General features: G+C 56.4%; 1 protein-coding gene across 4 annotated transcripts in view; it reads right to left on the bottom strand.

Moving 5' to 3' along the window:
* Window positions 1-13,737, bottom strand: part of TPP2 (tripeptidyl peptidase 2) — a 66,391-nt gene that overhangs the window by 8,493 nt on the left and 44,161 nt on the right. For 2 of the 4 annotated variants that reach the window (XM_061133527.1, XM_061133528.1), the window contains 3 exons: window positions 8,838-8,989; window positions 7,632-7,728; window positions 425-555 (listed from right to left, as the gene is read on the bottom strand). In XM_061133527.1, coding sequence (XP_060989510.1) covers window positions 425-555; window positions 7,632-7,728; window positions 8,838-8,989 — 380 coding nt within the window. Of the gene's footprint in view, window positions 1-413; window positions 556-7,631; window positions 7,729-8,837; window positions 8,990-12,703; window positions 12,797-13,737 lie in introns of those variants that run through there. The other 2 variants (XM_061133529.1, XM_061133530.1) reach the window with 2 other exon arrangements.

The raw sequence follows: 13,737 nt of genomic DNA, 5'->3' as shown, positions 1-13,737 counted from the left end.
TGAGGTTGCTAGATAATAGTTTTAACCTAATTTTCTTACCATTTTATTAAGCATTACAAGCTAAATTTGGAGTGTGTCATGCTATTATTGGTCAATAAATAGTTGAAAAATTAGTTTTATAGGCCGCTATGTGCTTCTCCGTATGTCCAGTTCACACAAACCCCCAAATGGCTGGACTGCGTGATCACAGTCACTCTAATCTCTTCACCACGACAGCAGCTGATGGTGGAGAAAGCCAATGACTTTTCTTTTTCTTAAATGACTACAGAAAACTACCACCAAATATTTAAGGATGGAGTATCCCCAACTTGATAACTCCAATGATAAGGATATAAACAAATACCAGAAAAGGAGGATATTTTCAATAACCAAAAAAAGTAACTAAGAAATGAGATGCAAGAAAGAGTATTTACTGGTTAGGTACTTTTTTATAATAGCTGCATCGGGCCTGGGGTCAGTCTTCATGGCAATATAAACTGCTAGGGCTGTTTGATCTATATGAGAAATTACAGCATTTGCAGCTTCAACAATTTCATTCAGCCTTTTCATTCGTTCCTGGGGAGGAAAGAAAAGAAGACATAAGAAAAAGGAAGTATCGACGCGCACCCTGAGTGTGAGGGGAGACAACTGCGGCGGTGCAGGAGCGGGCAGGCTGTGCAGGCCAGGGCCGGGCGCCACCGCCCGGCGTGACCCTCGCGGCCACCAGCACCGCCAGAGAGCCCGAGCGCGGACGGGAGAACACGTCCGCCCGGCGTGAGCCTCACGGCCACCAGCACCTCCAGAGAACCCGAGCGCGGACGGGAGAACACGTCCGCCCGGCGTGACCCTCACGGCCACCAGCACCTCCAGAGAGCCCGAGCGCGGACGGGAGAACACCCCCGCCCGGCGTGACCCTCGCGGCCACCAGCACCTCCAGAGAGCCCGAGCGCGGACGGGAGAACACCCCCGCCCGGCGTGACCCTCGCGGCCACCAGCACCTCCAGAGAACCCGAGCGCGGACGGGAGAACACCCCCGCCCGGCGTGACCCTCGCGGCCACCAGCACCTCCAGAGAGCCCGAGCGCGGACGGGAGAACACCTCCGCCCGGCGTGACCCTCACGGCCACCAGCACCGCCAGAGAGCCCGAGCGCGGACGGGAGAACACGTCCGCCCGGCGTGACCCTCACGGCCACCAGCACCGCCAGAGAGCCCGAGCGCAGACGGGAGAACACCCCCGCCCGGCGTGACCCTCACGGCCACCAGCACCTCCAGAGAACCCGAGCGCAGACGGGAGAACACCTCCGCCCGGCGTGACCCTCACGGCCACCAGCACCTCCAGAGAACCCGAGCGCGGACGGGAGAACACCCCCGCCCGGCGTGACCCTCGCGGCCACCAGCACCTCCAGAGAGCCCGAGCGCGGACGGGAGAACACCCCCGCCCGGCGTGACCCTCACGGCCACCAGCACCTCCAGAGAGCCCGAGCGCAGACGGGAGAACACCCCCGCCCGGCGTGACCCTCACGGCCACCAGCACCTCCAGAGAACCCGAGCGCGGACGGGAGAACACCCCCGCCCGGCGTGACCCTCGCGGCCACCAGCACCTCCAGAGAGCCCGAGCGCGGACGGGAGAACACCCCCGCCCGGCGTGACCCTCACGGCCACCAGCACCTCCAGAGAGCCCGAGCGCAGACGGGAGAACACCTCCGCCCGGCGTGACCCTCACGGCCACCAGCACCTCCAGAGAACCCGAGCGCGGACGGGAGAACACCCCCGCCCGGCGTGACCCTCGCGGCCACCAGCACCTCCAGAGAGCCCGAGCGCGGACGGGAGAACACCCCCGCCCGGCGTGACCCTCACGGCCACCAGCACCTCCAGAGAGCCCGAGCGCAGACGGGAGAACACCCCCGCCCGGCGTGACCCTCACGGCCACCAGCACCTCCAGAGAACCCGAGCGCGGACGGGAGAACACCCCCGCCCGGCGTGACCCTCGCGGCCACCAGCACCTCCAGAGAGCCCGAGCGCGGACGGGAGAACACCCCCGCCCGGCGTGACCCTCGCGGCCACCAGCACCTCCAGAGAGCCCGAGCGCGGACGGGAGAACACCCCCGCCCGGCGTGACCCTCGCGGCCACCAGCACCTCCAGAGAGCCCGAGCGCGGACGGGAGAACACCCCCGCCCGGCGTGACCCTCGCGGCCACCAGCACCTCCAGAGAGCCCGAGCGCGGACGGGAGAACACCCCCGCCCGGCGTGACCCTCGCGGCCACCAGCACCTCCAGAGAGCCCGAGCGCGGACGGGAGAACACCCCCGCCCGGCGTGACCCTCGCGGCCACCAGCACCTCCAGAGAGCCCGAGCGCAGACGGGAGAACACCCCCGCCCGGCGTGACCCTCACGGCCACCAGCACCTCCAGAGAACCCGAGCGCAGACGGGAGAACACCCCCGCCCGGCGTGAGCCTCACGGCCACCAGCACCTCCAGAGAGCCCGAGCGCGGACGGGAGAACACCCCCGCCCGGCGTGACCCTCGCGGCCACCAGCACCTCCAGAGAGCCCGAGCGCGGACGGGAGAACACCCCCGCCCGGCGTGACCCTCGCGGCCACCAGCACCTCCAGAGAGCCCGAGCGCGGACGGGAGAACACCCCCGCCCGGCGTGACCCTCGCGGCCACCAGCACCTCCAGAGAGCCCGAGCGCAGACGGGAGAACACCCCCGCCCGGCGTGACCCTCACGGCCACCAGCACCTCCAGAGAACCCGAGCGCAGACGGGAGAACACCCCCGCCCGGCGTGAGCCTCACGGCCACCAGCACCTCCAGAGAGCCCGAGCGCGGACGGGAGAACACCCCCGCCCGGCGTGACCCTCGCGGCCACCAGCACCTCCAGAGAGCCCGAGCGCAGACGGGAGAACACCCCCGCCCGGCGTGACCCTCACGGCCACCAGCACCTCCAGAGAACCCGAGCGCAGACGGGAGAACACCCCCGCCCGGCGTGACCCTCACGGCCACCAGCACCTCCAGAGAGCCCGAGCGCGGACGGGAGAACACCCCCGCCCGGCGTGAGCCTCACGGCCACCAGCACCTCCAGAGAACCCGAGCGCGGACGGGAGAACACGTCCGCCCGGCGTGACCCTCACGGCCACCAGCACCGCCAGAGAACCCGAGCGCAGACGGGAGAACACCTCCGCCCGGCGTGACCCTCACGGCCACCAGCACCTCCAGAGAACCCGAGCGCGGACGGGAGAACACGTCCGCCCGGCGTGACCCTCACGGCCACCAGCACCTCCAGAGAACCCGAGCGCAGACGGGAGAACACCCCCGCCCGGCGTGACCCTCACGGCCACCAGCACCTCCAGAGAACCCGAGCGCAGACGGGAGAACACCCCCGCCCGGCGTGACCCTCACGGCCACCAGCACCTCCAGAGAACCCGAGCGCAGACGGGAGAACACCTCCGCCCGGCGTGAGCCTCACGGCCACCAGCACCGCCAGAGAGCCCGAGCGCGGACGGGAGAACACCTCCGCCCGGCGTGACCCTCACGGCCACCAGCACCTCCAGAGAGCCCGAGCGCAGACGGGAGAACACCCCCGCCCGGCGTGACCCTCACGGCCACCAGCACCTCCAGAGAACCCGAGCGCAGACGGGAGAACACCCCCGCCCGGCGTGACCCTCACGGCCACCAGCACCTCCAGAGAGCCCGAGCGCGGACGGGAGAACACCTCCGCCCGGCGTGACCCTCACGGCCACCAGCACCGCCAGAGAGCCCGAGCGCGGACGGGAGAACACCCCCGCCCGGCGTGACCCTCACGGCCACCAGCACCTCCAGAGAGCCCGAGCGCGGACGGGAGAACACGTCCGCCCGGCGTGACCCTCACGGCCACCAGCACCGCCAGAGAGCCCGAGCGCGGACGGGAGAACACCTCCGCCCGGCGTGAGCCTCACGGCCACCAGCACCGCCAGAGAGCCCGAGCGCGGACGGGAGAACACCTCCGCCCGGCGTGACCCTCACGGCCACCAGCACCGCCAGAGAGCCCGAGCGCGGACGGGAGAACACCTCCGCCCGGCGTGAGCCTCACGGCCACCAGCACCGCCAGAGAACCCGAGCGCAGACGGGAGAACACCTCCGCCCGGCGTGACCCTCACGGCCACCAGCACCTCCAGAGAGCCCGAGCGCAGACGGGAGAACACCTCCGCCCGGCGTGACCCTCACGGCCACCAGCACCTCCAGAGAGCCCGAGCGCGGACGGGAGAACACGTCCGCCCGGCGTGACCCTCACGGCCACCAGCACCTCCAGAGAACCCGAGCGCAGACGGGAGAACACCTCCGCCCGGCGTGACCCTCACGGCCACCAGCACCTCCAGAGAACCCGAGCGCAGACGGGAGAACACCTCCGCCCGGCGTGACCCTCACGGCCACCAGCACCTCCAGAGAGCCCGAGCGCGGACGGGAGAACACGTCCGCCCGGCGTGACCCTCGCGGCCACCAGCACCTCCAGAGAACCCGAGCGCAGACGGGAGAACACCTCCGCCCGGCGTGACCCTCACGGCCACCAGCACCTCCAGAGAGCCCGAGCGCGGACGGGAGAACACGTCCGCCCGGCGTGACCCTCACGGCCACCAGCACCTCCAGAGAACCCGAGCGCAGACGGGAGAACACCTCCGCCCGGCGTGACCCTCACGGCCACCAGCACCTCCAGAGAGCCCGAGCGCGGACGGGAGAACACGTCCGCCCGGCGTGACCCTCACGGCCACCAGCACCTCCAGAGAACCCGAGCGCAGACGGGAGAACACCCCCGCCCGGCGTGACCCTCACGGCCACCAGCACCTCCAGAGAACCCGAGCGCAGACGGGAGAACACCTCCGCCCGGCGTGACCCTCACGGCCACCAGCACCTCCAGAGAACCCGAGCGCGGACGGGAGAACACCCCCGCCCGGCGTGACCCTCACGGCCACCAGCACCTCCAGAGAACCCGAGCGCGGACGGGAGAACACCTCCGCCCGGCGTGACCCTCACGGCCACCAGCACCTCCAGAGAACCCGAGCGCAGACGGGAGAACACCCCCGCCCGGCGTGACCCTCACGGCCACCAGCACCTCCAGAGAACCCGAGCGCAGACGGGAGAACACCCCCGCCCGGCGTGACCCTCACGGCCACCAGCACCTCCAGAGAACCCGAGCGCAGACGGGAGAACACCCCCGCCCGGCGTGACCCTCACGGCCACCAGCACCTCCAGAGAACCCGAGCGCAGACGGGAGAACACCCCCGCCCGGCGTGACCCTCACGGCCACCAGCACCTCCAGAGAACCCGAGCGCAGACGGGAGAACACCTCCGCCCGGCGTGACCCTCACGGCCACCAGCACCTCCAGAGAACCCGAGCGCAGACGGGAGAACACGTCCGCCCGGCGTGACCCTCACGGCCACCAGCACCTCCAGAGAACCCGAGCGCAGACGGGAGAACACCCCCGCCCGGCGTGACCCTCACGGCCACCAGCACCTCCAGAGAACCCGAGCGCAGACGGGAGAACACCCCCGCCCGGCGTGACCCTCACGGCCACCAGCACCTCCAGAGAACCCGAGCGCAGACGGGAGAACACCCCCGCCCGGCGTGACCCTCACGGCCACCAGCACCTCCAGAGAACCCGAGCGCAGACGGGAGAACACCCCCGCCCGGCGTGACCCTCACGGCCACCAGCACCTCCAGAGAACCCGAGCGCAGACGGCAGAACACCCCCGCCCGGCGTGACCCTCACGGCCACCAGCACCTCCAGAGAACCCGAGCGCAGACGGGAGAACACCCCCGCCCGGCGTGACCCTCACGGCCACCAGCACCTCCAGAGAACCCGAGCGCAGACGGGAGAACACGTCCGCCCGGGGTGACCCTCACGGCCACCAGCACCTCCAGAGAACCCGAGCGCAGACGGGAGAACACGTCCGCCCGGGGTGACCCTCACGGCCACCAGCACCTCCAGAGAACCCGAGCGCAGACGGGAGAACACCCCCGCCCGGCGTGACCCTCACGGCCACCAGCACCTCCAGAGAACCCGAGCGCAGACGGGAGAACACCCCCGCCCGGCGTGACCCTCACGGCCACCAGCACCTCCAGAGAACCCGAGCGCAGACGGGAGAACACGTCCGCCCGGCGTGACCCTCACGGCCACCAGCACCTCCAGAGAACCCGAGCGCAGACGGGAGAACACCTCCGCCCGGCGTGACCCTCACGGCCACCAGCACCTCCAGAGAACCCGAGCGCAGACGGGAGAACACCTCCGCCCGGCGTGACCCTCACGGCCACCAGCACCTCCAGAGAACCCGAGCGCAGACGGGAGAACACGTCCGCCCGGGGTGACCCTCACGGCCACCAGCACCTCCAGAGAACCCGAGCGCAGACGGGAGAACACCCCCGCCCGGCGTGACCCTCACGGCCACCAGCACCTCCAGAGAACCCGAGCGCAGACGGGAGAACACCTCCGCCCGGCGTGACCCTCACGGCCACCAGCACCTCCAGAGAACCCGAGCGCAGACGGGAGAACACCTCCGCCCGGCGTGACCCTCACGGCCACCAGCACCTCCAGAGAACCCGAGCGCAGACGGGAGAACACCTCCGCCCGGCGTGACCCTCACGGCCACCAGCACCTCCAGAGAACCCGAGCGCAGACGGGAGAACACCTCCGCCCGGCGTGACCCTCACGGCCACCAGCACCTCCAGAGAACCCGAGCGCAGACGGGAGAACACCTCCGCCCGGCGTGACCCTCACGGCCACCAGCACCTCCAGAGAACCCGAGCGCAGACGGGAGAACACCTCCGCCCGGCGTGACCCTCACGGCCACCAGCACCTCCAGAGAACCCGAGCGCAGATGGGAGAACACCTACCCCTACACTCCCTGCCAGCACCGAACAGTAAGACCAAGCGAGAGACCAGGTTAATAGAGATGCGGACTGTTCTGTCCAAGGCAACCCTTTCCCCGGCATCTTACCAAGAGTTTGGAAATGTGACTGGCTCTGTTACCCTAGGTGCACTGCAGGTGAAAGTAGGAGTTAGAAAAGCACTAGCTGAGGAGACAGATTCTTCACTGATTTACTACCGAAATCTCAAAATGAGAGAAAGCAGGACTAGAAACCAGAGTCTCACTTTGGGGACCGCGGTGTGGTGGCCCCAGAAATCTGCTCCCCCTGGTACCTTCCAGCTCACGCTCAAGCTTCACGACTCTGAACTGATCAGGGCTATAAGCACCTTCTACAGCCACGGCTCCCAGTAGGAGCTGCTCCAGTCAAGACAGCTGGGAGCTAGGACAATCGTTAAACACCAAGGAGGAGCACTCTGCTTCTGCTGCAGATGCTCAGGCTTCCAGGAGGCCAGGACCACTGCCTTCTGCTTCCAGCTGTTTTCAGGCCAAGTTAAACAGAGCAACCCTTAGGGTTTCCTGTCTCTTCTTCCTCCCGCTGACTGAACCAGACCAGGTCAGAATGTTCAAACAAGTAATAGTAATGGCCAGGTCCAGAGCTTTGTGAAAACAGCTCAACAGAACAATCAAGGTGAGGAAACATGTTTCTAGTCACCAGGAATAGATGATCAGGACTGGACCTTTGTTTCAGATGCAAACCTTATCTAATACTGCAAGCAAAGTAATACACTCATAGTAAAAATGAGCATGCCCAACCTTTTCAGCATCCAACTGATGAAGTCGTGCAACGTACAAAGGAAGGTAATTAGGGTATGTTTCCTTCAATTCATTATAAATGTCACTAGAATCCAGCCTATGGAAATAAGAAAGAAACAGTCGTCATTCAGTTCTTTCAGAAAGAAAACGATCTCTGTCACTCCTATTTAATACTGTTTTGATGCTGCAGTCAATAACCAAAGGCATTGATCTGAAATATAATTATTGACAAAGATTTCCAGGCAGTATAAATACATGTATCTAGAAAAACCAGAAGAATAAAACTGAAAATTATTTCAATTATGAGTTCAGTAAGATGGCTGGAAAAAATAAGCATCAACAGCTTTCATACATACCAGCTACAACTCAATTTAGCAAAAGGAAAGGAAAAAAAAATTCAAAAAGAGTTAAGATGAAAAGATCTAGAAAGATTACATCTAGAAAGGTCTAAGATCTAAAAAGAAGGAAAATTTACACTTTCTTGAAAAACCTGAAGTCTTGAATGAGTAAAGAGACAAATGTTGCATGTTCCTGGCTGGGGAAGCTGAGTAAACTATATTCTTGATGATTGTATGGCAGGAGGGACAGCAGCTGAGGTCGGGGGTTTGCCCTGCCGGATGTGACGTCACTGCTTCCCAGCGCGGGCAGGGCCTCTGGGCCTCGGGGTCTCAGCAGTAGCCAGCTGGGCAGACCCTCTGCTTCAAAAGCAGGGGCTGAGCAGGAGGGGGCCTCTCAACCAAATTCATCCAGGACTTGGCCTCAGCAACTGCTGTTCCTCTACTGGCTGCATGTCCCTGGGATTATTTCCAGATGCTTAAAAAGGTGGTTTTAAATTTGCTCATAACCAAATAGTAACTGGAAAACCAGGACACAGTATCCGCCCACCTGTTACGTGTATAAACACAGAGACAAATAATAATGGGACACTGATTATCTCTGGAGAGTGGGCAAACAGTGACATGTTTTCTTTGCACCTTCCAATAAAATTCCCTTCCAAGAGCCAGTGAGGACAGGATTAAAATAAAAACTCTCATTACAAAAGGGAATTCAAAAATAAATGGAATTACAGGAAAAATTTAAAAGCACCTGCAATCCTATTCACTGCTGTCATTTCTGAATACAGTCTTTGTATATATACATAAGTGCTGTTGCAGCTGGGAAAAGAAAAGTAAACACTTGGAGGATTCAAAGCCATTTAGAACTTACTTTGTCATCCACTGAATTTTAAGATCTCGTAATGCTTCGGTAAACTCTTCTTTTAAATCCTTCTCTTTTTCTGAGTCTTTTTCCTTGTCCTTGCTGCCGTTCTTAGTCTTTGTTGGTGGAGATATCAGGTAGTAATGAACAGGGATTACATCCTGTGGAGAGAGTCTTAGATTAACATGTGTGATTATTTTACTTACTTAGAAATCTTCACTAGCTGAACAGCACGTTAAGATGGGCTGCACCTGAGCAGGACTACATTGCACTTCGGATTCTAAGGGCCGCCATGCATCTCAAGTTCCAATCTGTGATCAAAGTCATTTTCTCCCAAACTTTAGAGGTGATGCTTCTACTATCTCCTTTAAAACAAAGGAAATAAGGACAAATTTTTCCCCACGTACGTGTATTTGGTATTCTTGGTTTTCTGTGAAAGACTACAAAAAAAGTACTGAGCAATCACATTTTATTTCTGAGGAGGAAAATCAATTAGAATTGAAAAAAGGAAAGATCCTCTTTTCTAAGTAAATTTAAAAAGAAATTTCTTTCTTCATTCGATCCTTAGAACTTGCTGAGCCCCCATGACGTGCAAGGTAATTGCTCTAAAACAAAGCAGACAAGGGCCTTTAGCGCTGCAGGAAGACAGCCAACACACGGGTGAGTAAATAAACCACTTGAGTAACGACACAGGATACCAAGAGAACAGACCAGGGTGAGGGCAGAGAGTGCGACAGGTGGGGAAGTGGTGGTGGGGAACCCGTGCAGACAGAGTTGTTAACAGAGACACTCTACGGAGCTGATGTCTGAGCTCCTGGAGCCTCAGTGACCTACATGAAAGAACTGCAACGAACCTAAATAACCGAAACGAGGCGAGGAAGGAACACTTGCAGGGACAAGACCAGCACGGGCAGAAACTTCAGCAGGGGGCGGCAAGCGCAGGGCGAGCTGCTGAGACTCGGGCGGCGACGCAGAGGAAGGTGAGCTGAACAGGACGCGGTTAGAGAGGACGGGGTTATTATGAGCGCAACAGGAGGAGCCGGGCGCAATGCAGTGACATGAGGAAAGATCTGTGCTCTTGGCTGACTAACGCTGGATCCTGGGTGGATGGACCATTCTGGCTGGTGCTTAAGAACTCTTTGATAGGCTATTTGGGGACTGGATGACGGAGGGCTAAGTGGAGAGAGAGCGGAACAAGCTGGCAAGAAGCCCGGGTCTCCTGACACTGCTTGGAACTGCAGGACGGCTAAGAGAAGAAATGAGCGGAGCGGGGACGCCCTGTGAGCACAGGGCTGATGGTGTCTGCTGGGGGCGCCTAGGACGAGGGGCTGGACGGGACCAGCGAGGGGCGGGGAGACGGGAGGAGGGTCAGCGCGGGCGTGGGCCACAGCGCTCCATCGCAGGGGAGTCTGAGGCCACGGAACCCCTGGGCAAAGCTGGTGTGAAGACCGAGGGGCCGCTGGGGACAGCTGAGAGGGGGCGTCAGGCGGGAGAGGGAACCGTCAACCTGGCCGCACGGTGGGCGTGGTCACCGGCCGTCCAGGGCTGCAGGGGCAGGGGTCCTGCAGTAAAGGCCGGGGGAGGGGAAGACGAGGAGAGAAGGGGAAGCAAGCAGTTAGAGGTGGTTCTTCTGAGAAGTTCCGCTTTGACGAGAGCCCGTGTAACTACCTTGATCTGCAACTATTTCATTAGCATGTACATCTACACTTGAGATAAGTTAACTCGGCATCTGGGAAATGACATCCCATGTTACACTTGCTAGGTCTGTTTTTGACCCAATAACCAGGTGGCCCTGATTACATCATTATTAAGACAACTTCTAAAATTCTATCCTCGGGTTTATAGTAAAAGTAGTGCTAAGCTAAAATCTTGTATGTGTTTTCATTAATGGAGCTGCTACAATTGGAACAAATGACACTGCTGATGTTTTTAAGGCCCCAATCACGTAATTTCAGGGAAAAACTCTGCACAGGTTGAGTCACAAAACAGTACTGGCTTCATCTTTCCTAAAACAGGATTCTGAGGTGCGAATGTTACATAAAATACGTCCATTCTAACAGCTTCCACAATTAAAGTTTACCTGGGGATACTGTAATAGGAGGCGCAGGGAGCTACTGTGCAGAAGTGCCAATAAAGTAATAACTGCTGTTTCAGGAGGACGCACTGAAGGCGCAGAAAGCCACGGCTGGGGAAGAACCAGAGAGATCCACTCCTGGCCACTGTGGCACCACGCAACCTCTGAGGTCAGCGGGCGAGAGGTCAGGGGGCCAGAGCCCGCGGGCAAAGGGCTCCAGAGACACGTGAGCCCGCGGAGAGGAAAGGGTCCCTGCCACCACCCTGCTCGCCCCTCCAGGCTCACTGTCCTGGGTGGGCGCTGGCCTGCGCCTGAGTCAAGTCAAAAGTGCCGGCACCCTGGAGTTGCCGAGTCATCGCCAAGTTCTCACGGGGGCAGACACTTCGTGTCCCCTGCTTAGCAGAGGCCGCACACCTAAGACTTGGAGGTGGAAGTGACTCCAGCCTCTGCTGTTAGCGGAGCCCCACCCGTGTGAAGTCTCGCTCCGGTGCGGTGCTGGACGTGCCCGGGGAGGGCGCCGGGCAGCCAGCACCCCCTCTGACCTAACGCGCGCCCCCCTGGGGACCCCGCCTCCTCGCCCAAGCAGCGGGAGGGACAAACTTCAGGAGGGGACGCCTCTCCGTCGTGAGCCAATGCCTCCTGAGGCTCACAGGCAAGGCCTTGGCTAAGACGTTTTAGTAAAGAGAGAAAACAGTTGAATTTAAAATGAACAATCCATTAAACTGAACTGATGATTAATAATGAGCTCTAACAAAGATCTATATATAGATAGAAACCATATATAATAGCAACCAAAAGCTACACTGAAAATGAAAGAGATGGGGGAAGTTAATGATGAAGGATCTTGATTATATAATCAGCATTATATACATTAAATATATAGCAAATTAGTAATTATAAATGTTAACACTATCCCATAACAAAATTTCAAGACAAGCACTACTTTTTATTATTAAAAATTATGGACATGGCAGTTTTAATCCCCAACCAAAAAAAAAAAGAAGTCATTTTTCATTTATTTTATCATGGTCATTTGTTCTTTCTGTCAATACATATTTTTACAACTCAACTTCTAAAGGGCTTAGTATAGGGTCAATTTAACAGAAATGATTTTATACCATTAAATGAAAAGAAATCTTAATTATGATTTAAAAAGACAGTCAAAAAAGACTATTCAGAGCAGAAATGCTATAAGTTCTCTACAGCAGACACTTAATACTAAGTGTTTTTTTAAAGAAAAAAATCACTCCAGCTATTCACAAAGAATTTCAGCAGTGTTTGAATTGATCGGCAGAAAATCAAACCTATCTGCCAAACCAATAACTATTCTTTGGACAATAAAACACATCACCATTTAAATTCTGGTTCAAAACATAATACCTTTATGTCTTAAATTATTTAAAAAATATAAATTCAAAATTTTAGTATCTTCACACAAAGTAATATAGCTATTTTAAAAATTAATATCATATTTGAGTGCTATTTATGATGTTAACTATATTCTTTCACATTATAATGAACTTAAAAATGGGTAGCATACATTTTCAAATGAAAAGTCACTGAGACCCAGAGGACAAATCCATTGAAGATTATGTACAAAACGTTGGTATTTTGTTCAGGTGATAAATTATATCTATATCTATATAATTTTATAATGTGTAATTATATAATTAAAATATAAATTATATACTTATATAAATATATAAATTAAAATATATAAAATTATTTTATATAAATTTACAATAAATACATAATTATACAATATATATAATTTTATAATTTTAATGTGATTAGAAAACTATAAAAACAATTATTTTTAAAATAAGAGTGTCACTTGCGCTGAAGACGGGAAGAAATGGAGGCGGGCACTCCAGCTGTCAGCTCCAGAAGCTTCCTAACCACAGGAAAGAGGCTTCTATTCATATGGTAGTTTCTTATCTCAAGTAAAATCTAATACTAACAAAACTCACCAAAACTCCCAAAAGATCAACCAGACTACTCAATAGGAAGAAAACACTGCTCTGCCTTTGAGACATGCACGTCTTTTGAGTAGGCTTCAAGAATGCCTGCCCTCATTCTCTGAAGCAGTGGCTTTCAGGCTGTTTTCAAAATGAATCAAAGATCAGCTACACACAAAATGAAATTACAGCTTTGTGAGTCTGATGAACTCACATTTTGTTTCATTCTGTTTTTGTTTTAATGCTGGTGAAGTTCCAGTGGGTGAATCTGCATGGCCTTCCAAAGGGTCAAAATGCTCAGTTGAGGAATGTGGTCTTCAGAGAAGACAATGTTCCTTTATCCCCCAGTGGTGCATTTTGTTTGAACAAAGTCTTTACTGTTATATAGTAATACAGAATTTCAGAAGTCATTTTAATAAAGACATTTGATCTTTTATAAAATGGTGATCCCCATTTTCAGATCACTATGAGTTTTCTAGATCACTACAAACAGCCTTATCTTTTGTTTCTGTTTTGAAACACTAACTCTCCGCCTGCAGTACTTCCTGCGTGAGCCATAAATCTCTACAGTGATGCATGATGCCGCAGGTCCTCTCCAAAGAGCTTAGTGAGCATGTAACCTCTTGTCTGAAGTAGACTTGAAGAAGAGTTTTTCAAGTTAAATTTCGCTCCAGCAGTCAGTCAGAGATGGTCTTAATAAGCAGCAGGGCAGCGGATCAGACCACTCACTAGTTATGGTCTTACTCTCTGCTCCTGCTCAGTGGAAAGTTTAACTTCGGGTCAACAGTTCTTACTGCTGTTCCTGCTACGTCCACTGCTCTTTTTGTTTCTGCCTTTCTAGAACTAAGATGCAAGGGCATCTTAGTTTATTAGTAAA

This window comes from Dama dama, chromosome 30, assembly GCF_033118175.1.
Source record: "Dama dama isolate Ldn47 chromosome 30, ASM3311817v1, whole genome shotgun sequence".
Taxonomy (NCBI): Eukaryota; Metazoa; Chordata; class Mammalia; order Artiodactyla; family Cervidae; genus Dama; species Dama dama.
Note: the sequence above shows the minus strand (reverse complement) of the source record. Positions and strands in the feature narration are given on the sequence as shown.